This window comes from Pelophylax lessonae (assembly GCF_965119305.1).
Source record: "Pelophylax lessonae genome assembly, chromosome: 1".
Classification (NCBI taxonomy): Eukaryota; Metazoa; Chordata; class Amphibia; order Anura; family Ranidae; genus Pelophylax; species Pelophylax lessonae.
In genome coordinates this window covers 617,893,203-617,917,123 of record NC_138768.1, presented here as the reverse complement: position 1 = coordinate 617,917,123, position 23,921 = coordinate 617,893,203, and the positions used below count along the sequence as shown (strand labels likewise).

Sequence of the window (23,921 nt, the reverse complement as noted above, 5' to 3'; positions counted from 1 at the left end):
ACCAAAGAATTCTTTCCCTGATGAAGAAAACACCCTTCACAACAGTTGGCCAGATCCAGAACACTCTCCAGGAGGTAGGTGTATGTGTGTCAAAGTCAACAATCAAGAGAAGACTTCACCAGAGTGAATACAGAGGGTTCACCACAAGATGTAAACCATTGGTGAGCCTCAAAAACAGGAAGGCCAGATTACAGTTTGCCAAACAAAATCTAAAAAATCCTTCACAGTTCTGGAACAACATCCTATGGACAGATGAGACCAAGATAAACTTGTACCAGAGTGATGGGAAGAGAAGAGTATGGAGAAGGAAAGGAACTGCTCATGATCCAAAGCAGACCACCTCATCAGTGAAGCATGGTGGTGGTAATGTCATGGCGTGGGCATGTATGGCTGCCAATGGAACTGGTTCTCTTGTATTTATTGATAATGTGACTGCTGACAAAAGCAGCAGGATTAGAATTAAAAGTGTTTGGGGCAATATTATCTGCTCATATTTAGCCAAATGCTTCAGAACTCATTGGACGGCGCTTCACAGTGCAGATGGACAATGACCCGAAGCATACTGCGAAAGCAACCAAAGAGTTTTTTTAAGGGAAAGAAGTGGAATGTTATGCAATGGCCAGGTCAATCACCTGACCGGAATCCGATTGAGCATGCATTTCGCTTGCTGAAGACAAAACTGAAGGGAAAAATGCCCCAAGAACAAGCAGGAACTGAAGACAGTTGGAGTAGAGGCCTGGCAGAGCATCACCAGGGATGAAACCCAGCATCTGGTGACGTCTATGCGTTCCAGACTTCAGGCTGTAATTGACTGCAAAGGATTTGCAACCAAGTATTAAAAAGTAAAAGTTTGATTTATGATTGTTAAATCTGTCCCATTACTTTTGGTCCCTTTAAAAAGTAGGAGGCACATATACAAACTGTTGTAATTCCTACACCGTTCACCTGATTTGGATGTAAATACCCTCAAATTAAAGCTGAAAGTCTGCAGTTAAAGCACATCTTGTTTGTTTCATTTCCAATCCATTGTGGTGTATAGAGCCAAAAAGATTAGAGTTGTGTCGATGTCCCAATATTTATGGACCTGACTGTATCTCAGTGATTTCCACTTGCTTGTGGTTCTTGTGCAGAGCAGCCAGCCTGCTGCATTGTGAACACAGGAGGTCGGCCGCTTGGCACGAGGGCCATTCAGAGTATGCTTCGCATTTTCTGGATGGACTCTTTTCAATCATTTAGAAAGTGCAAAGCCCATGCTGTATAGATAGCCTCCTGTGTTCAAAATGCAGCAGGCCAGCCACTCAGCATGGGAACCAGAGACAAGTGGTGTGAATGAGCTTCTAAAGAGCTTCTAATGAGTTTCAAAACAGGATCCATGCTGTGAATTGTCCCGCAGCCTCCTGTGTACTGTGACATCCATGCCATCTTTAATATTGATTGGACCCTGGGCAAACATTTTCTTGGCCCCCCTGACCACTCTTAGACATATAACAAATAGCAGGAAGACTCAAAATCAGTTTACGGCACCGATCTTGGTGTGATCAAATGCTTTTAAAGGCAGAGGATGGATCTGGGGGCTTATAGACCCCCAGATCTCTCCATAAAGAGTACCTGTCTAATGCCTATTGCTGTCACATTCTTTGTGACAGCAAAAAAAGTCATAAAAAAATGTAAAGTGACAGTGTAAAAGTAAAACTACATAAATAATTGAATTTTTTTTTTTTTTAAAGTGCTTTTGTCCCCCTGTGCAAAGGTGGACACACGCACCAGTCCCGCACACGCACGCAAAAAGCGGTTATCCTATACATGTGAGGTATCAGATCCTGGGCAGTAATTCTAGCACCAGATCTCCTGTGTAAATTTAAAGTGGTAACTTGCAAAGGCTTTTAAATGCATCACCTATTGATGGTAAAATGTACGATATTTGTCACCGTTGTAAAGGCATGCGCAATTTTAAAGCATGACATGTTTGGTATCTTTTTACACATTGTAACATCATCTTTTATATTTGACCAAAAATTGGGTTATGTATTAGTTTTTTTTGCATTAAAATTCAAAAAAGTGTATTTATTTTAAAAAAATAGTGTTTGTTAAACCGCTGCACAAATATCGTGTGACATAACAAAAATTACAAATCCTACCAATTTATTCTCTAGGGCCTCTGCTTTCAAAAATATATAATGTTTGGGGGCTCTATGAAATTTCCTAGCAAAAATTAGGGATATATTTAAAAAACAAAAAGTGCCAGAAAAGGCCTAGGTGTCAAGTGGTTAAAGTGAAACTCTGCTTTAACCACTTAAGATTTTACCCCCTTCCTGACCAGGCCCTATTTTGCGTTTCGGCACTGCGTGATTTTAACGGACAATTGCGCGGTCGTGCGACGCTGTACCTAAACAAATTTGACGTCCTTTTTTTCCCACAAACAGAGCTTTCTTTTGGTGTTATTTGATCACCTGTGCGATTTTTTTGATCATGCGCTATAAACAAAAAAAGAGCGATAATTTTGCAAAAATAACAATATTTTTCATATTTTTTTTTTATATGAAATTCCCAAAAAAAATGTAAAAATCTAAATTTTTTTTAACATTTTTGGCCAATTTGTTTTCTGCTACATATGTTTGGTAAAAAAAATCGCAATAAGCGTATTTTGATTGGTTTGCGGAAAAGTTATTGCGTTTACTAACTAAGGGAAACATTTATGTAATTTTTATTGTTTTTTTAACAAGTAATGGCGGCGATCTGCAATTTTTTTTTTTTTTTGCAGGACCGCGACATTGCGGCGGACAGATCGGACCCTTGACTGACATTTTTGACACTTTTGGGGGTACCAGTGACATTACTACAGTAATTAGTGCTATACATATGCACTGTTACTGTAAAAATGACACTGGCAGGGAAGGGGTTAACTTTATTAGAGATGCAGTGGCTAAGTGTGTCTCTAGGGGCGTGCTTCTTACTGTGCAGGGATGTGGCTTTTCATGTAACAGCAGAGATCTACGATCCTACATAGCAGGACCATATGATCTCTGCAGTTACACAAGGGAGAATGACAGGCGGCTTTGTTTACATCAGCCGCCTGCCTTTCTCCCTCTGTAACGGATGATCGCGAGTGACTGGTGGACATCGGGTCCGCCGGTCACTCGCGCGGAGGTGTCCGTGAACGAGCGGGTGCGCTCGCCCCCTATTGGCTCACAGGCGAGTGACGTACCCATACGTCACTTTGCCTGCACGGGGCTGACCGCCGTAGTATATGTACTTGTCGAGGAACGTCTTTTTTTTTTTCATTTTTCTGGACCCCCACAGTCTGCTGTCAGAAATGAATCACAACAAAAAACTGACATCCATCCTGTACTGCTCTGAATCAGAGTGCCGTGGCCTTGTGTGAAAGGATCTTTAGCGGCCCAAGTATCACGTGTAAGAAAAAGCTTACGCTAGTATATTTAGTCTGCCTTTTTTGGGGACCAGTGACATTATTACAGTGATTGGTGGTAAATATGTGCACTGCCACTGTACTAATGACACTGGCAGGGAAGGAGCTAACATCAGGTGCAATCAAAGGGTTAACTGTGTGCCTAGCTAATGTTTCAGTGTAGTTGGGGAGGTGCTTTTATTAAGGGAAGGCATGGATCTGTGTTTTTGCTTTACAGGAACACAGGATCCATGCCTTCTGTACTGACAGAACGGCAGTATGCCTTGTTTACATAGGCAGACTGACAGTCTGTCAGTGTACTGAGTGATCAATGGGTGCCGGCAGGCATCGGGTCCGCGGGACCCGCTAATCAGCTCCTGCTTTGTAAAATCACAGCGGAAGCGAGCCGCCGACGCCCCGCATTCAAAACCCGGAAGTGCAGAATCTCGTGTATATGTGTGTGTATAATATATATATATATATATATATATATATATATATATATATATATATATATATATATATATATATATATATATATATATATATATACGTACTGCTGTGCAGTGCAGCTGCCCTGTAACAGTAAATCTGCTATGGGGTGGTTGGCAAGCAGTTAATAATGCTATGTGTGCCACTTATACTAAAAGTCAGCCAGTCTTCTCTGTTTTTTTGCAGGTTTTCCCATTTTACATGACAACTATCCATTAAGTGTCTGTTTAATAGCTAAAGTGGGCGTTAAGAATGTGAAAGATGAGATGATTGTAATGCAGTCAGGTAAGCGAGCAGAAGGCATTTTGTAGGAAAGAGTAGAATGTGTGTTGAGTAATCGGAGATTGGTTTACTTTCCCATGTATCACAATTCAAGAAAGTCACCAAACAGCATTTTGAGCTAAACAAAGACCACGTGAATCGGCCCTGGTCACATTTTAGCTGCACGTGTTGAGAAATGACTGGATGATAGTAATAAGGCAATAAAAAAAGCAATGATCATGTCAAAAAGCTTGTTAATGTGTGCCAACTCTCATCGTTAAGAGCTGTCAGGACAAGTAAAGACGATGTCACCACTTAACACACTGATGTGTGCTTTGTTAGATGAATGGGGTATGAATACTTGTGCAATGTACTAATGAGACAGGAGGTGGTGTCAGATGACTTCTGAGAAAAACATTTCCTCCACACGCCATTAATCCTAAATGCCTTCTAGAAAACTGTCAAAGGCAGTCCACTATGGGGAAACGTTTCTCCATTATCAGATCAGACAATCTTTTACTGATGAAACCATTTAAACAAACTTGTTTTTGGTTTTCAGGGGTGCGTTCTCTGTGGTGAGGAGATGCATGAAGATTACCACAGGACAAGAGTATGCAGCCAAAATCATCAACACCAAAAAGCTGTCAGCAAGAGGTATTCATCAAAATGTGCTTAATAAATTGGCTTGCCTTATTTTTATTATTATAGGGTCTGTTACCCAAATGTTTTATATTCCTGATGTGTATGTTATATCATGTACTTGTGTTACAATGTATCCTGTTCTCTTTGGATTACTTCCATTATGTGAAATACCTAGTGATCCTGCCAGTCACCTTGTTTTCCTTTTTCAAGCTGACCACACTAGGCATGGAAGCACATCCATTCGAGAGTGATCAATTTGCTTCCATGCATGCTACCCAGGAAAGCCCTCGTAGTTTATTCGCAAGCCCTGCACCTTTCAAACTGGCAACCCATATGGAGGTACGGGCTGAAAACTGCAGGGCTTGCCTGCAGAAGCCTGACATTGTACCCCTTATCACGGGTGCAATTCTTTCCAGGCTCCGGGAAAAAATAAGACATGCACTGATGTCGGGACATTTTCTACTTCCACTGGCCACAATCCTCCGCTAAAGCCTGAAGGACAGTAAACTGGTTCTTTGCTGAAAAAGTTTGGAAATCCCCAACAATAATTCTCAGGTCTCAGGAAGCCCTAACTAAATCCAATTCACAGGGGGTCAATGGGAAAAATGTTTCTTTCAATGTTGGTCAGAATACTATCCTTACATGCTGCTAAAAAGATCACTGCTGTCATGTTGCCGGTTTTGCCAAATAGTGTTGGCCCTGCAACTATGCAGGCATCATTAAATGGGGAGTCAATAAGCCACAGCTTATGCAACCTCTGGAGGGTTCCACAGAAACCCTGCTTGAGGATGGCTGCTTTAACTCCTTGCCACCCTTAGGACATCCATGGACGTCCACCTGCAGGCATCATTCTTGCCACCCTTAGGACATTCATGGACGTCCACCTGCAGGCATCATTCTGAATGAACATTTGCAGCCGGCAATTTCCCTTTGTAGCAGAAGTGATTAGAGTGGCTAAATAGCCAATCAATCACTTCTGCAGTTGGCGGAAGGGGATCCCACCCCCCTCCCGATGCCTCTCCCAGGTTCTTTTGTCCGATCACAGAGCCCAGGAGGGATGGAACCTGTGGCATCAGCTGCACAGAGCAGAGAGAGAGGAATCGACGTTCCTCTCTCTCTCTGACCCCAGAAAAAGGAACCGGCGATTATGTCGTCGCCTCTGGTTCCACCTCTTTGTTTACCTGCCCCTTAGCGGCCAGGAAAGCAGCCGATCAGGCTGATCTGTGTCTGATCGGCTGCATTGGAGGCCAGAGGAGAGATTTGGGGTCTAATAGACAGCAGCTCTCTCCATAAAGAGCACCTGTCACAGCCCATGCTGTCACAAGTTGCTGGATGTTGAAGGACGCTGTTCATTCCTTGTGATAGCAATAAAGTTAATCCAAAAAAAGTGTAAAAAATAAACTTTGGTATAAAATAAAGAATAATAATGATAAAAAAATGTAAAGCACCCTGCCCCCCCACCTGTACTTACATGCAAATGCATATGCCACTCCCGCACGCATATGTAAACGGTGATTGCACCACACATGTGAGGTATTGTCACAAACCTCGGAGCGAGAGCAATAATTCTACCGTAGCACTAGACCTCCTGTGTAACTCTAAACTGGTAACCTGAAAAGACGTTTAAACCGACACCTATGGGGAATTTTAAGCACCGTAGTTTGCGGCCATTCCATGGGCAGATGCAATTTTAAAGCATGAAATGTTAGGTATTTATTTACTCTGCATAACATCATCTTCCACGTTTAAAAAAAGAAATTGGGGTTATTATATATATATATATATATATATATATATATTAGTATGTATGTATATGTATGTATGTATATATATATATAATCTGACAAAAGTGAGTACACCCCTAACATTGTTGTAAATATTTTATTATATCTTTTCATGTGACAACACTGAAGAAATGACACTTTGCTACAATGTAAAGTAGTGAGTGTACAGCTTGTATAACAGTGTAAATTTGCTGTCCCCTCAAAATAACTCAACACACAGCCATTAAAGCGGAGTTCCGGCCTCAGGGTCAATTTGAGCTAAAAATACCCCCGGGACAGTCAGGGCTAGTACATTCCATAATGTATAGCCTCTGAACTGCCCCGGGTCGCACTTACCTGTAAGAAGAAATACTTACCTTGAAAATTTCTTCTCCAGTGCTGCCATCTCAGGTGTGGGCAGCTGAAGCCGCAGCGTCCCTCTTCGTGTCCTCTTCAGTGACGTCGGAGTCCCACAATGCACTGCACCGGCCCCGCTCATCACTTCTGGTGCAGGCGCGTCATCCCTCTGCAGCTTCTGGGCATGTCCAGAAGCTGTTTAACAGTGAATGCCACGCCTGCACCGGCCCCGCTCGTCACTTCCGGACATTGATTCCTGGGAGCTATGACGTTCAGCTCCCAGGAATCATCACAAACCGGAAGTGACGGCGCGGGCCGTGGCCACAGAGGGAGGAAGTGGAAGCAAGGTGAGTATATTTTCTTCTATAATAAGGTAAGTGACCAAAAAAAAATCGCCAGTATCCATTTCTTTTTCAGGTTGCCCTCAGCAAGCGGATGGCCCAAAATCGATTTTATCGATTTTGAGGCCGGGACTCCGCTTTAATGTCTAAACCGCTGACAACAAAAGTGAGTACACCCCTAAGTCAAAATTGCTATCTGATTCCCAGTTGTTTTCTATGAGGTCAGCAGAGATAAACTTCCCCAGAGCCAGTGTAAAATGGGTGTGCATGTTGCTAAAGAGGTGGGGGATACATTATATGATATACCTTAAGTGTTTCTAAACCCACAACAGTAAAATCAGTTTAATCCTGTCACCTCTGAGCCTCCCTTTCTTCCACTGTCCCCAATATATTTCCTGATAATACAGAGTCAGGGGACAAGCTGTACATGCTCAGTTTGGTGTGTATTGCTAGAGAGTTTTTGAAAAGGTATTTAGCAGTTTATATTTACTAAATCTATTGCATGTCCATGTCCATGTCCTATGTACTGCGGGAGACCAGATATAGTGAATGCAGGGTCCTATGTTTAGTAACACTTTAATGCTGCCATTCTGTTATTATGGATAATAGCTTATGGAGATAACCCCCTGCTCTAAATGGGAGATCCTGGAACATTTTCTGTATACGGTAAGTATGTATGTATTCCGAGTGCACTGCAGCCATGCTGTAGCTTAGGGCTCATTAGTGGGCAGTCGTCTGCCTGAAAGGCATCCTGCAACATGGGAGTAAGATGCTTCTGCAGTATGTTGTGAAAAAAATAGGTCAGCGCTTAATTGAATCATATTCCTCTTCATTATTTACAAATGAACTTGCTCCATTAAGGCATGCTGTATTTAACAGTAGAGCTTCACAGAATTCTTCAGAGATGGGAGCACTCAATCAACAGTCAGTTTAATGCAGGATATGTTCTTCTAAAACAGGAGCCCTTGGATAAAAAAGGATTTGTTCTGCTGATAACACTTACATTGTAATTTAATCCAGCATGTGGTACACTCTATAAATCTGCATAGTGCCAGCCGTCAGGTTATGAACAAAGTGAGTCTGTTGTAGGGCTGAACGATAGTCGATGTGATATCGACTATCGTTCTGCGGGTGTGGGCGATATTCATATCGCCGAAGACGCGATATCTAGCATAGGCAGGGAGAAGTCGGTACTCGGGGGGAGGAGGAGGACTCACAGTGCTGGCAGCCGACACATCACTTTGCTTTCGGCTGTGATTGGAACTCCGCCCCTCCAGCCCGATGCAATCCAGCCCTCCCAGCTCTGCCTCTAGTATTCAGCCGACCATTACTCTGCCCTGCTCCGTCCATTGTCTCTCCTGGCTGCATCGGGGATGGGATCAGGCTGAAATGTTTTGTAAATAGATTCAATGGAGAGACAATGGGCGGAGTAATGGTCGGCTGGAGACTAAGAGGCAGAGCTGGATTGCATGGCGGCGGAGAGGCTGCAGAGCGCTACAGTGCAAAGCAGCAGGAGAGGGGGGGAGAGACGTCCGGAGCATGGCAGAGGAGCACCGGGGGACAAAGGCTGCTACTGTACTACTGCTGGGACACTTCACTCAGCCCGCTTCCTCTACACAAGGCTCGGGCTGTCCGGGCGGGAGAAGTTCTACAAGTGTGGCGGATCCCCTGGCAGAGAGCTGAGCTCTGCTCACTGATCCCTCCTGTGGAGACTGTCCGGGAGAAATATCGCGATATATATCGTTAAAAACTAAATATCGCAATGTACTTTTTTCCCCAATATAGTGCAGCCCTAGTCTGTTGTCCTAACGCATTAGAGGCGGCCTGGTGATAGGACCAGGAGATTGCAGTCTATCCATTGTCACAGAAACCAATGAAACTGACGAGGAATAAGCATGGCATGTTGCAGCATAAGGAGTAGCTGTGTTAAAAGGTGAGGTGTTAAAAATTTTGGCTCAACTGCCTTTTTATCACCCCCCAACTGCAAGTGTAAACACGCCCTTAGTGTTGAAGCAAATTATTTAACACTGATGGCATGCTTTTAATTATTTAGGTAAAACCATTATCCCAAAAGAGAAAAAAAAAGTTTCTGTAACTTTTTAATAAGCTGGAGTTGGTCTTTACATAAATGACTACAAAATTAAATCTAAATCTATTAGTCCATCTAACACTATTATGTCTACAGGTGGACAATGCTGCTGTTCTATGGTGGCTATGTTGCTCCTCCATAGATGTAGTGGAGTAGTGAGTGTAGCCTCCCTAAGACATGAAGTATGTTAGCCAGGTCACCAAGTGAAAGGAAAAGGGGAACAAAAATAGTAATGCAGCTACTGCATTTAGGAAATGGTGAGCTGCAATATGTTGCAAGCTTGATTTTGAGTTTAGATATAGTTTCAGTATGAATCTCGTCAGAAAATCAGTCCGTACTAATGGAGTTTGAGTACTCCTTAAAGTGATACTAAACACACACTGTTTAATTTACATTGTCCCTTCTATTTCTGTATGTGGATGATGGCACTGCACTGCAATTATTCAAAGTACCTTTTCATAATCAATGTACAGCTGTCAGATGACCCAGCTCTTTCCCAGCCTGTCTGCAGACAAACATAAGTAGGAGGAGCTTCTAGCCCTCTGCTACTGGTCACATGTTCAAAAAAAAAAAAAAACAGCCTTTGGAATACCAAGTAAAAATAAATTTAATATTAAACTGTTTTTACATTTTCATACAAACATAAAATCAAAATCAAATCTTTTTTATTTTTTTTGGCAATAACCTGGTGTGGGCGGATTTCTGCCAGTCACAGGCTGTGCCATGCCCCTCCAGCATGTGTCTTAGAATAAGAGGGAGGTGTAGCTTCCACCAATCTACATGTAATATCCCACCCCCATTGTGTTTAGCTGGTTAGTGAACATGGAGGAGGAGGGAGGGAATGGGCTGTCATATACCACTTTGTATGTGCAGAGCTGCCTCTACAGCTCCAAAATCCCTAGCTGAATTGGGGACTTGGACAGAAGGTGGAGATGGAGAGCAGCAGGATCAATCAGTTTTTTGCAGAATACATAAAATAAATTGTATAGTGAGTATGCACAGCATGTAATACACCATTTATTGATAGTTTTTTATGATGTGTATTTAGCGACACCTTAAGAGGAACACAGACTGCAAAAAAGACTGAAATGTTTTTTTTCTTATGGTTTCCTCAACACACGCTGGTAATACTCTGTAAATGTAAATGTCCCCAATAGTGTTTCCCCTTACATCAGGTGCCCCTAGCAGAGTAATTGATCACATTGGGTGCCCCCATTAGACTACCCCTATAAGTCAGTTGCCACCATCAGAGTACCCCCTTATATCAGGTGTCCCCATCAGAATGCCTTTTTACATCAGTTGTCCCCATCACAGTGCCACCTTACATCAGGTGTCCCCCATCACAGTGCCACCTTACATGAGGTGTCCCCATCATAACAGGTGTGCCTATCAGAGTGCCCCCTTAACCTAATATGTGCCCACCAGCGTGCCCCGTTAACATAAAATGTGCCCATCGATGTGCCCCTTAACATAAAATGTGCCCATCAGCATGCCCCTTTAACCGCTAGCCGACTGCCGCACGACTATTTACTGCGGCGGTCAGCCCCTCACAGGCAAAGCGACGTAGTACTACGTCGCTAGCCTGTGAGGCTCTAGGGAGCGAGCGCACGCCGCCGTAGGCGCACTCTTGCGCGTTCACGGACCCCCCCCGCCCGATGTCCGCCGGGCACTCGCGATCGTCCGTTACACCGGAAGAAAGGCAGGCGGCTATTGTAAACAAAGCTGCCTGTCATTCTTCCCTGTCTAAGAATGGAGATCACACGGTTCTACTATGTAGGACCGTTGATCTCTGTTCTTACACTAGTATACACAGCCAATCACAGTTAGAAACACGCCCCTAGGGACACACTTAACCCCTCCCTCTCCAATAAAGTTAACTCCTTCACTGCCAGTGTAATCTTTACAGTAACAGTGCATATGTATAGCACTGATTACTGTAGTAATGTCACTGGTAACCCCTAAAGTGTAAAAAATGTCAGTCAAGGGTCCGAACTGTCCGCCGCAATGTCGCAGTCCCGCAAAAAAAAATCGCAGATCGCCGCCATTACTCGTTAAAAAAAAAAAAACAACAAAAATGACAAAAATCTTTCCCTTAGTTAGTAAACGCAATAACTTTTGCACAAACCAATCAAAATACGCTTTTTGCGATTTTTTTTTTTTTTTTTCTTTTTTACCAAACATATGTGGCATAAAACAAATTGGCCTAAAATGTTAAAAAAATTTTGATTTTTACATTTTTTTGGGGGGGAATTTGATATGAAAAAATGTGAAAAATATTGTTATTTTTGCAAAATTGACGCTCTTTTTTTGTTTTATAGCGCATGATCAAAAAATCGCACAGGTGATCAAATACCACCAAAAGAAAGCTCTGTTTGTGGAAAAAAAAGGACGTCAAATTCGTTTAGGTACAGCGTCGCACGACCGCGCAATTGTCCATTAAAGTCACGCAGTGCCGAACCGCAAAATAGGCCCTGGTCAGGAAGGGGGTAAAATCTTCCGGGGTTTAATTGGTTAACATATAATGTGCCCATCAGAGTGAACCTTAACATAAAGTAAGGGGCATGCTGATGAGCATATTTTTTATAAGGGGCATGCTGATGGGCACATTTTGTTGTGCTCATCAGAGTGTCCCTTAACATAAAATTTGCTCATCAGAGTGCCCCTTACATAAAATGTGCCTATCAGAGTTCCCTTACCATAACATGTGCCATCAGAGTGAACCTTAACATAAAATAAGGGGCATGCTGATGGACACATTTTATGTTAAGGGACACTCTGATGGGCATATTTATTGTTAAGGGGCGCTCTGATGGGCACATTTTATGTTAAGGAGCACGCGGATGGGCACAACAAAATGTGCTCATCAGCGTGCCCCTTAACATAAAATGTGCCCATTAGTGTTGCTCTTAAAAAAAATATGTCCATCAGTGTGACTCTTAACATAAAATATGCCCATCAGAGTGCCCCTTAACATAAAATAAGTAACATGCCGATGTGCACATTTTATGTTAAGGGGCAATCTGGGCACAACAAAATGTGCCCATCAGTGTGCCTCAACAAAATATGTCCATCAGTGTGCACATTAAAAATAATATGCCCATCAGCGATCACCTTAGGAAAAAATGTGCCCCACATACCTTGAGGGCAGGAGTAAGCACAATTGGCAAGCTGCAGGGGGGCGGAAGCTGCAAGATATACCCCGAAAAGAGTGAGAGCCAGGAGCTGGGACCCGCGAGGGGGGCGTGGCACTTGCATGACGTCACGCCCCAATTCCTGGCCCAGCTGGGAGTTAGACTCTGGAACGCGACATCACTGGTTGCTGGGAAACCTGCGGTCCCAGCAAAACAATGACTGCTGACATTCTGCACTACACTGGCGGCCTGGCAGTCTGGGCAGGAGCGCCGCTTGGTTCGTGTTTGGACCACGGATCTCCATTCAATGACGGCTGCTCTATGTTCTTTAACTAAAATGAATAAAAAAGGTAACGGCTGGAGCTATACTTGAACCACCCTATTTACCAAGGGCATACTAGGATCACCCTATAGGATTTTCATTAAAGTGGTATTAAAGGCTAAATCGAACTATTCTTAAAAATGTTCCCCCCCTACTCTTCCTACTGATCCTGCAAACGCTGTATTAAAAAAGATCTGTGTGCTTACCTTTTTTTTTTTTAACCCGATCCGGTCATGTTATTTAGTAGCTCCAGCTCCCCTGTGTAAGGGCCCGTTCACATTCTATGCAGTTTTTTCTCATAGATACACACAGGTAACTGAAGTGACACACAGAAAACAATAGTTTGTTTTTAGTGTGTGGGCAGCAGTGTTTTGGGCTGCGGGATAGTGTGAATGGGCCCTAATAGAGTTCTTGACGATGGCTGTGAATTCCCAGAGCTGTGACTTCACCCATAGGCTCCCATGGGATATACACATATCTTCTTTTTCATTATACAATATATGAAGGATAGGTAGGAGGAAGGGGGAGGTAACGATGATAAAGCGGTAGTAAAAAAAAAATGGGGTTGATTAAAACTGGAGAGTGCAAAATTTGGTGCAGCTCTGCATAGAAACCAATCGCCTTCCAGGTTTTTTAAGATAAAGTTTAATTGAACAAGCTGAAGTTAGAAGCTGATTGGCTGCCATGGACAGCTGCACCAGATTTTGCACTCCAGTTTTAGTAAATAAACCCCAGTGTGTTAGTATGCCACATTATGAAAGACTTACCTGTTAAATAAAACCTTCCAGCAGCGTGTTGCCACAGCTGACAGGGCTGCTATCTTCACCTGGTCTTCCTTCCAGGTTCATGGGCTCTGGCTATTTGAATGGCCGAGCCATGCATGCGTAAGTTACAACCCTGGTACAGTTCAATGGATGGCATGCTGTTCATTGCGAGCGATATTCATTTTACCTACAGGTAAGCTTTATTATAAGCTTACCTGAAAGTAAAAGTTGCAAAGCAAACTTAGCTACTGCTTTAACAATAGTTTAACTTTTCATTTTAGGCTACCAGAACTCACCCATTAGGGCCCTTTCACACTTTTCTGTTGAAAAACACAGTAAAAATGTATATAACTTTTTTATGCGTTTTTTTTAATGCGTTTTCTGGTTGCCTGACTCCCTGTATGCATCTGTAAAACATGGACATTTGACTCAAAGCGCACCAAAAACGCATCCACGGTTAGTTTTTTTAGTCTACTATTAAACAGGGCACCAAAGATGCAGCATGTAGGACTTTTCAAAATGCACCACACCCACAGCATACTGGTGTGAAGAGTTCCTTAGGATTTAAAGGGAATTAATTTTCTTGCATTTTTCTTATGCTTTTAGCAGGTTAAAAAGCATCATTGTGAAAGGACCCTTAGGTACTACCTCAGCCAGCCCTGCTGTTCTACAGACAGTCAATGCTTAGTGATCACGGTAATATTGTACTACACAGATTATTGATGGAGATGATGGATCTATGTTGTTACATTGTAATTAGATGCAGCTGTTACAGGCAATTAACAGGGCAGATTTACATCTGCTATGCAACTTTAGCAGCAGCAATCCTGGAAAGTGAAAGAAAATATTTTTTAATTAAATTATTTTTTACTATTATGCCTAGCTAACAAACTGTAATTACACCTAATTAACTCCTTCCTCTTCATTCTCTCAGAACAGAAATTACATTTTTATGGTATGATAAATGGGAAAGATTGCAAAGTAACATTAGTCATTTTAAAATAATGACTAGTCTAAAAATCATTTTGACTTTTATTTTTTTTCTGTTTTGCCTCTAACATTTATAGAGAATTTAAATATTCCTGGAATAGCAAGGATGGTGCCACACACCTTACTTAATTTTGTTCAATAAGCGTGCCCTTAAGCCCAGGTTCATACTGGGGCTGTTTTGAAACCGCGCTAGTTCAGCTGAACTCGCACAATTTTAAGCTGGCATTTCAGTACAACTTTGGGGGAGATTTCACAATTTCACAGACATCACGCACTCCCGACGCCCCCCCCCCCCAAAGTCACCAAAAGTAGTACAGGAACTACTTTTGGGAATTGGTGCGGTGCCGCAAAGTCGACGTCGCACCGATTCGGGCAGGGCAATTGCCAGCATTTGGCTCTGTTTCGACATGTCAAATTGCATGTCGAATCAGACCAATGTGGGCTTAGGCTGGGTTCACACTATTGCAATGTTAGACATTGTATGTGATTCACACTGCATTGCTGTGCAGATCACATGTGAGGTCTGTGTATTGCTAATTCAGCCATACAAACTGTATGGCTAAATTTGCATCGCATTCAGACAAAAAAAGTGCAGGACCTTTTATTTTGGTCCACACTGGAATCGGATCGCATGGGTGTTCACACCCATGTGATCTGATTCCTGCACCATTTGGCAGTTCGCACTGCGATCTGCGAACCAATTTGGGGGTGTCATTAACTTTGTATTGACACCCACAGCGGTTCGCAATAGGGATGCACCGATCCAAATTTTTTGGACCCGATACCGATATCTGGTGTTGTGAAATCGCCGATACCGGAACCGATCCGGAGCTACAAGCGGCTGCAGTACAGAGCAAAGCCGCTGCTTCATGTGTACGGCTCCTCCATTCACAGGCGGAGTGCATCTGATATCACTCCACCTGTGAGCCGGACCTATACAGGAATTGGCGGCTCCCATCCCATACTACTACTGCACCTAGTACGGGGTGGCTGAGCCGTTACCAAGCAAAAACCGGATCGGCCAGTGGATCGGTCAATGTTACCGATCCCCCGATCCACCTAAAATGGCCATATCGGCGCCGATATCCGATCCGAATATTGGATCGGTGCATCCCTAGTTCGCAAAGGGCAGTGTGAACTACCTGCCAGAAACATGCGATGCAGAAACCCGCACTAGAATCATGCTGGTTCCCGCATCGCAATAGTGGGAACCTAGCCTTAAGCGGAACTCCAGAAAAAAAATTTTTTTACATTCTTACTGGTTCAGCTTGACCTAATGTAAGTATCCATATGTGATATCCAGAAGGCTGCTGGGGATGCTGTAAATCACAGTAGTGGTCTGCGCACCATACAGTGATAGCGGGATTCTTCTAGGTACTGTTCCAGTAGCTTCCCTTCTGCACACTGACCAAAGTCGGTTGCTCGCTCAAGAGCGTCATTATGCTTATATTTCATCTATTTAATACAAGGTGTTCTCTGATTAGAGAAGGTAGAGAGGAGGGGCAGATGGCATGACGACCTCCATCTCAAATAAAAAGAAGGTGCACCCACCTAAGTGTATCCATTTAAAAAGTATAAAAAGATTACACTCACAGAAGTGAAATGATATAGGCAGATAAGACTCTTTGTGACAGCCGGTGTCTGCTGGCAGAAGGTCCAGGGAGGATAGATGGAGCTGTCGTATATCACCACTGTGATAAGCAGGGACACAAATGAATGTCACTGGGCAGGCCCGCAGGCAGCTAGATGTCCGCTTGGAGAAGGAGAAGTTTGTGGGCTTCCAAGGCTTTATGGCCGGGCGGGCTGGCATGCAGGTGAGAGCTGTAGCCTGAAGCCATAGCTTGGAACCGTAGCCAAGCTGGAACACAAGCCCGCATGGGATCAGTGAAGGAAAGGACATCAGGCCGTGGTGGCGTCACACAATGCTTTTTTTATTCTTTATTTTTATCGACCTCCATCTCATCCTATCGGGACAAGGCTTGTTTTCATTGAATAAAATCATTCTATGAATAGTGACAGTACTGAGCAAGTGATTGTCAATGTGCAGAGGGGAGCAGCATTGTATGTTGCTGTGTGAACAAATATAGGAATTTTTAGCATCTCTAGGGGCCCTCTGGGTATCTCTAATAGATACTTGCATAAAACCAGGCTGGACCAAAAAAAGACTGAAAAAGAGTTCTGCTTTAAGGGCATTCTTATTGGACAGGATGTAGTAAGGTAGGTGGGTAGACCCAAAATGTGGAAAATCAAGTATCTAGTAACAATCTGGGCAATCCTTTAAGGGTCGGTTAGAAACTAACGCAGATCTTCCCCTAATTAACAAAGGAAATATGGCAGTTTTCCATATAGAAAACTGGTGAAAATTCCCAACAGGTACAGGTATGACTTATTGTTTGAGATGTAAGCTGTCCGGAGACAGCTTACATCCCTCTCTGCTTGTGCAGTGTTTACACTACATGAGCAGAGCCTGCATGGTTAACAGCTCTCCTCCTCCCGTTATGATCCAAACAGGGGGGACAGGGATAGTAGAGAGATCGGAGCATGCAGCTCAGACTTTGCCTTCTCTGTGCTGTATCTCTCACAGCCACAAAACAAAAAACTGATTGGTCTTTGCATCCCTTTGTTAATTAAGAGAAGTATCTACTTTATTTTTTTATGTTTCAAGCTTGCACAACTCTGTTATTTTCCTCTAGGTAAGCAGAAGAGCACATAGGAAATTTTTCTGATTACTACAATAGACACTTGTGGTGCCAACACTTATGGCCCATACACATGATCCGAAAATTGGACAAAATATTCCGCTTTTGAAGCGATCGGATTGTTATTACAGAGCTTTCGAGAGCCAATCTCGACACTTCAGCTAATATTATCTGATCAGACAAGCATGAAAATTTTTATTTTAAGCAATCGTCCGAAAATACAATACAAATACACTACAACACATTATATCTCTTCCGATGTATTTATTCTGTCATACGAGGATTTTCGTAACTTTAGTAACCATTCTCTCCATTTTGGATATGTGAATAGCATGCAAAAAAAAACAGGCAATCCGTTTTCTGAGTTTTGGATTGTGTGTACAGGCCATTAGACAGGACATTTAAAATAGATGGCAGGCTTGCTTTGGACTCAGTGTTTGGAAAGGAGATATTATTCAGCCATATTTACATGATGTATTGTTATCAAAGTCACGTGACACATTACTTTATCATCTAGCTCATTATGCAAAGAGTGCCTGAGATACTAAAGTCAACATAAAGGAACATTCTGGCCCTCACCATAGACAGGCGAGTCTGGAGGAAGTAGTGGTACATGGTGGGGTACTTGTTCACTGTGTGTGTTTCCTTCGTGGTGTGTGCGGTTCTCCTTCCCTTTCCACAAATGATATGCCGTTGTTCTAGTTTACACAGAAAACACATAGAAATCTGAAAACATCTGTTACATCTTTGTGTCATATTGGGCCATTCTGCCTTTCCCTTTTATTTGTTTATGAAATGTTTATGGTGCAGTGTAAATGCAGGTGTGACTATGAGAGGCATGTTGTATATGCATCATGTAACTAAAGGAACAGATGGGGCTCTTTTATGATCTTCATATTTGAAACCTAAAGGGATTTACCCAGCGAGGGTTTGTTTTGTATTTTAACCTCTTCAGTATCTGATGTAAACATTCAGGTAGCACAGGGGGTTCACACACACAATAAAAATACATACATATACATACAGTGTGTATGTGTGTGTGTGTGTGTGTGTGTGTGTGTATGTATGTATGTGTGTGTGTGTGTGTATATATGTGTATGTATGTGTGTATGTGTGTGTGTGTATATATATATATATATATATATATATATATATATATATATACACACACATAGGTATATATATACCTATCTATCATCTAACTATGTATCTATATATATATATCTATATGTAGATATATCATTTTAATTTAAGGAGGTATCTTGTGTGGGTTGCTGATCTCTTTAAACAATATTGAAAAAAGGGTATGATATGGGTTATCAGCTGCTATTTTATTTTCAGAATTGGTAAATAGAAGTAAAGCTACAAGATATAACAAAAGAAATTAACAAAGTTTCCTCAGCTATTATAATGGCACTGGAAACTGGTGCAAGTGGCATGCACCACATCATCAACAGAGCAGATTGATCTTTTTCAGGTTTTTCTGCTTCACCCACACCAGTTACTAATTTGGAGTAAAAGAGAAACTGCTGTGGGTACCATACCTAATCAACAAAGGGTTTTGCAGCATTTTTTTAATATAGAAAACTTCTGCAGATCTCCATCAAATGAGACCTGACTTTAGGAGATGGGAACAGTCTGGTGGCAGACAGCTCACATGCTTCTCTCTGCCTGTGCAGTGAACACACTACTTGGGCAGAGCCTGCATATAGTCTGAGGAAAGTCCCTTTCCTTGCATGCATTCCCGGCTGTTCACCCCCAGCATACGCAGGGTTAACAGCCTTGCTGCTCTCTTTCACTTTTAATCTGAGCAAGCAGCTCCAGCTTTTCTGCTCTCTGTGCCTAGATCTGCTTTGTTTCCTCAGTTTAGAAGAGTGGTGCAGGCTCCCCTCAGCACAGGTGTTAGTGGACGGCACTCTCTCGTCTCCGTTTGTGATTACGAATGGGACGAGGCAGGGCTGCCCATTGTCCCCTCTAGTCTTTAATATGGCAATAGAACCCCTGGCTCAGAAAATTAGGACTGATCCTAACATCACCGGAATCGACGTGAATTCAATGGAGCATCGAATTAGCCTATTCGCGGACGATGTTATTCTCATGGTCTCGAATCCCGCAACGTCGCTACCACGTATCAGACAAATTTTGACTGATTTCGGGTCTATATCCCTCTATAAAGTCAACAACGCCAAATCATGCATCCTAGATCTGGGGGTCGATGGCACTACGAGAAATCTTCTCACCCGATCCTTTCCATATAAGTGGTCAGACTCGGGCATAACCTACCTGGGAATTAAACTTACTAACACCACCAGCAGCCTATTCCAAGCTAATTACATCCCTCTAAAATCCCAACTAGCTACAGAACTTCAATCCCTAGCCAAATTTGAACTTACGTGGTCAGGGAGATTAGCAGCCTTCAAAATGTGCACTCTACCCAAGATCTTATACGTGTTTAGATCGCTACCGATCCCGGTTCCCAAATCATTTATACAATCCCTCCAAGGAATGGTATCCACTTACCTGTGGCAGGGCAAACGCCCTAGATGTGCGAAGAGTATCCTTATGAAGTCTAAAGCAGTCGGGGGTGCATCCATGCCGAATCTGATGGACTACTACATAGCCACAATTATATCGCAAATGCGAGCATGGTTCCAGCAGGTCCCGGATACTCTCTGGGGCATGATGGAACGGGCAGTGACCCCGGAACATGATCTGTTCACCTGGGTATGCAGTAGGAGACGAGGGGTTCACCTCCCACGTTATGTGTCACCAACGATCCGAGCGTCGGTAACGGCATGGCTGCACCTTACACACACCAAATGGAAGAACACACCTGTAGTAACGATCCCGTTTCCAGTGTCAGGTCTGACCCAGATAGTACCCGACATAGACCTCACGGCCTGGCGGCAATCTCCCCCTATCTGTATACGAGATCTATACCAAGCGGAAACCGTGCAACCGTTTCAGACGTTGGCAGCCAAATGGCACTTGGGTAGTGGCGAATGGCTCAGATACAACCAAATTGTCTCTTGCATACATCATAACCCACAACTTCAGTCCAAAGTTCCTGCCGGAATATGGCAATACCTGTCCCAACCTTTACAACCTGCTAATGGCATATCCCTGATATACTCTGCACTGGATGAAAAAGGGGTTTTTACTAAAACTCCCCCCTTGTTAAAATGGGAACAAGACCTAGGGGCTACCTATTCCACATCCCCAAAAGCCATAGTGATGAGCAATAAAGCAACTCTGAGTGCATCCCTAAGGGAACTGTACCTCAAAGTATCCCTGAGATGGTACATGACCCCTACAGTGATTGCTCGCTTTGCGCCTACAGCATTGTGTTGGAGAAACTGTGGTAAGCACGGTACGCTGATGCATGTTTTGTGGGAGTGTCCACCAGTTATGACGTTGTGGAAGAGTGTGTTTAAAATGATCTCTGATGTTATAGGGCACCAAATGACCCCATCCCCTAACATGGCTTTGCTCCATGTTCCGATAGCATTAATCCCCCCAAAGGCTCGCAAACTTGTAATTAACGTATTACTCGCTACCAAGATTTGTATCACCAGGAAATGGAAGGAGGTGTGCATACCTGTTCTATCAGAAGTGATAGCTACGGTCCAAACACATAAAACCTTTGAACTGCTCATGGCACCCACTGTGGGCAGGTATCAAAGAGAGGTACAAGAATGGTATCCATGGACTCAGTGGTACGATACGCATATACGGAAGTGAGGGCACAAAATGTATACTATATATAGAATAGTTCAGACAGATTGCACTACTAGTTCTATGATGTGTTATATAGACATAAGTGGGATCGCAATAATTATAGTTCATGGTCACGAACTGCTATTTTGTTGATGGTTGTTACGGTTGATTGATATGACTATCCTGTTATAAGCTCATATGAAAAGTTACTTAAGTGAAATACCTGCAAGTTACTTTATTTTACCCTGACTGTTTTGATTTCTTTCCTTTGTATGTTTGAAAATTCAATAAAAATATTTGAAAGAAGAGTGGTGCAGGCTTTATGATGCCACCACTCTGTTCATTCCCACCTTGTAGTCATATAAAATATTTTATACCTAATAAAACTGTGCAAGAGTGGTAAGCATGTGCAAAGTGCAGTAACCAAAAATAGTTTTAGTTGATGTTGATGGCAGTAATATTAAATCTGGTTGAATAAGTATGCAGCTTTGCGTCTCTCTCTTTTACAGCCAGCAATTTGAACATAAACTTGGTTCAAACCTTGGTTCTGACCTGAGTGTGGGGGTAGTTTCATTTAGTCATATTATGGTCTGCGTTTCTTTCATCATCAGAAGTAAAGTTTATACATACTCTATCTGTTTGCATTTGCCCAGAATTCATCTGCCCCTTTAGGCTTTCATAACTACTTTACTTTCTGAGCTGTGACTTGAATCGCATGACAATATAAATTACATTGTTTTCAATGGTTCCCATTCACATCACTGCAACTTGGCATGGTGCAATTTTGTAAAAGTTTCCTGTATTATGTTAATTCGTGCAATTCTAGCATGATTTTGGCCCCATAGAATATGAAGACCAGTTGCATCCAAATTGCACTACATAATTACACTGAAAATTTTAACAAAGTTGGATCACAGCAGTGTGAACCTAGCTTAAGTGTCTCAAATGCCTTTGCAAACGTAGTTATCACCTTATAAAAGGGGTTGTAAACGCTTGTTTTTTTTTTTTTTTTTATATAAAAGTAACAAACATGCCTATACTTACCTGCTCTGTGCAATCGTTTTGCACAGAGCAGCCCCAATCCTCTTCTTCTGGGGTCCCCTGCCAGCGCTCCAGGCCCCTCCTCTTCATTGGGTGCCCCCACGGAAAGCTGCTTTCCCTGGGAAACCAGCACCCATGCGGGCTTGCTCGTGAGTTTTGCTGCTGTGTCAATTAACACAGACAGCAGGACTTAGCCCCGCCCCCTCGCACCTGTGTCACCGGATTTGATCCAAGGAGGAGCGAGACAGCGGCTGGAGCCGTTGTGCTCTTGCACATCGCTGGTTTGGATCGGGCTCGGGTATGAAAAAAAGGGGGGGGGGGAGCTGCAGCATGGAAGGTTTTCCACATTAAGGTGAAAAACCTTGACATTTTACAACCACTTTAAGGGACACAGGTCCCACTCCTTGGTGTTTGTGATCTTCTTTACAAAACCTAAACATGCTGACAGTGGAAGGGGTTTACCCTTCCTGTCCCAGTTGACTCTGAATAACTGAATCCTGTGTTTCCTAATCAACTCCAACAGTTTTGTCGAAACATCCTATTAGTCTTTGGAAAGAACTAAAGTCTTTTTAATGTTTTACTTTTTTTTTTTTTTTTTTTTTTAAAGGATAAGTTCACCTTTTAAAAAACATAGTAAATGCACATCTTTTTGCAGGTAAAAAAGGTGCATTTATTATTTTTTTTACTTGGAGCCTGGAAAGCATTGCACCCACAGATCTGAGGGGAACATGCAAGGAAAACAAAAAACTGCATTTTTCCTTGCACGTGGTTAGATAATAGAAATCAGCAGAGCTTCCCCTCAGATCTAGAGTAACTGCAGTGCACTTCTAGTGCACGGTATCTTTGCCTTTAGTATATCAACCTCAATGAACTACCAGAGAGCTCAACAGCGCCATGGTAATTAATTGAAACTTCAACCTGACAGCCGCAAAGGCTGTCGGGACTTGTAGTTTCCCATTCACAGAGGACTGTAAATGAATGACGTTGGCCGGGTGGGCGTGTATATAGAGGGCATAGCTGCCAATGGTCTGGTAACATGGATGTGTGGGGGGCTGAACCCCAGAGTTCAGCAAAAGAAGTATAGGTTTCTCACTCCCATTTTACCTATGACTGGAAAGCAGAACATATTCATTAAAAGGTAAAGAAAGCGCCAAAACAGGTCTGCAAAAAAATGTTCTGCCTGAAGTTTAGCTTTCAAGGCCCATTCACACCAGATGTGGTAGGACTGTATTGGGCAGTTTTTCCAGTGCAGTCCCACTGCACGACAGGGCAAAATGCGGGCACCCAGTGAAGATGCCTGCTCGCTGTCACCGGGGAGAGGCTGCAGCTGCTGGAACATGTTACATGTTCCACCCCAAATACGGGTGGAACATGTAATATGTTCCAAAAGATGAACTTCTCCTTTAATAGTCATGTGAAAGCCTTGTTCACATGGGTCTACTGAAGCATACACTTGTCTGAGGACCATATTAGCCTGCTTGGGGATTTACAGGTGTTCCCAATGCAGGCAGTCCCATTCATGTCATTTGGGACACAGTGGCTGCTCAGACAAGGCCGCTGCTCCCAATTTGACATCCAGTTGGGTGTGGGTGTGTGCAGGTTTACACCCACACAGTTAAAGAGGAAATAAACTCTACGGCATAATTTGTAGCTATAGGTAAGCCTATAATAGGGCTTACCTATAAGTACTCTAAATATCTCCTAAACATGTACTGTTTACATTATTTGCATTATATTTACATTACATGCAGCCGATGCACTCTGAAGGAATGGCCACCCGTGCTGTTCATTCAGATACCTGTGCCGTTAATGATGGCTCCTCCACATGTGCATAGGAGTGATGTAATCGCGGATCTGCCCACACAGCCGGAGTCCGCAGACCCGGAAAGAAGACCGGGAGACACAT

At 43.0% G+C, this 23,921-nt stretch overlaps 1 protein-coding gene across 9 annotated transcripts in view; it reads left to right on the top strand.

Moving 5' to 3' along the window:
• The window catches only part of CAMK2D (calcium/calmodulin dependent protein kinase II delta), a 446,499-nt gene that overhangs the window by 33,250 nt on the left and 389,328 nt on the right, over positions 1-23,921 (top strand). For all 9 annotated transcript variants that reach the window (XM_082254334.1, XM_082254332.1, XM_082254339.1 and 6 more), the window contains exon 2: positions 4,719-4,813. In XM_082254334.1, the coding sequence (XP_082110460.1) occupies positions 4,719-4,813 (95 nt within the window). The remainder of the gene's footprint in view (positions 1-4,718; positions 4,814-23,921) is intronic.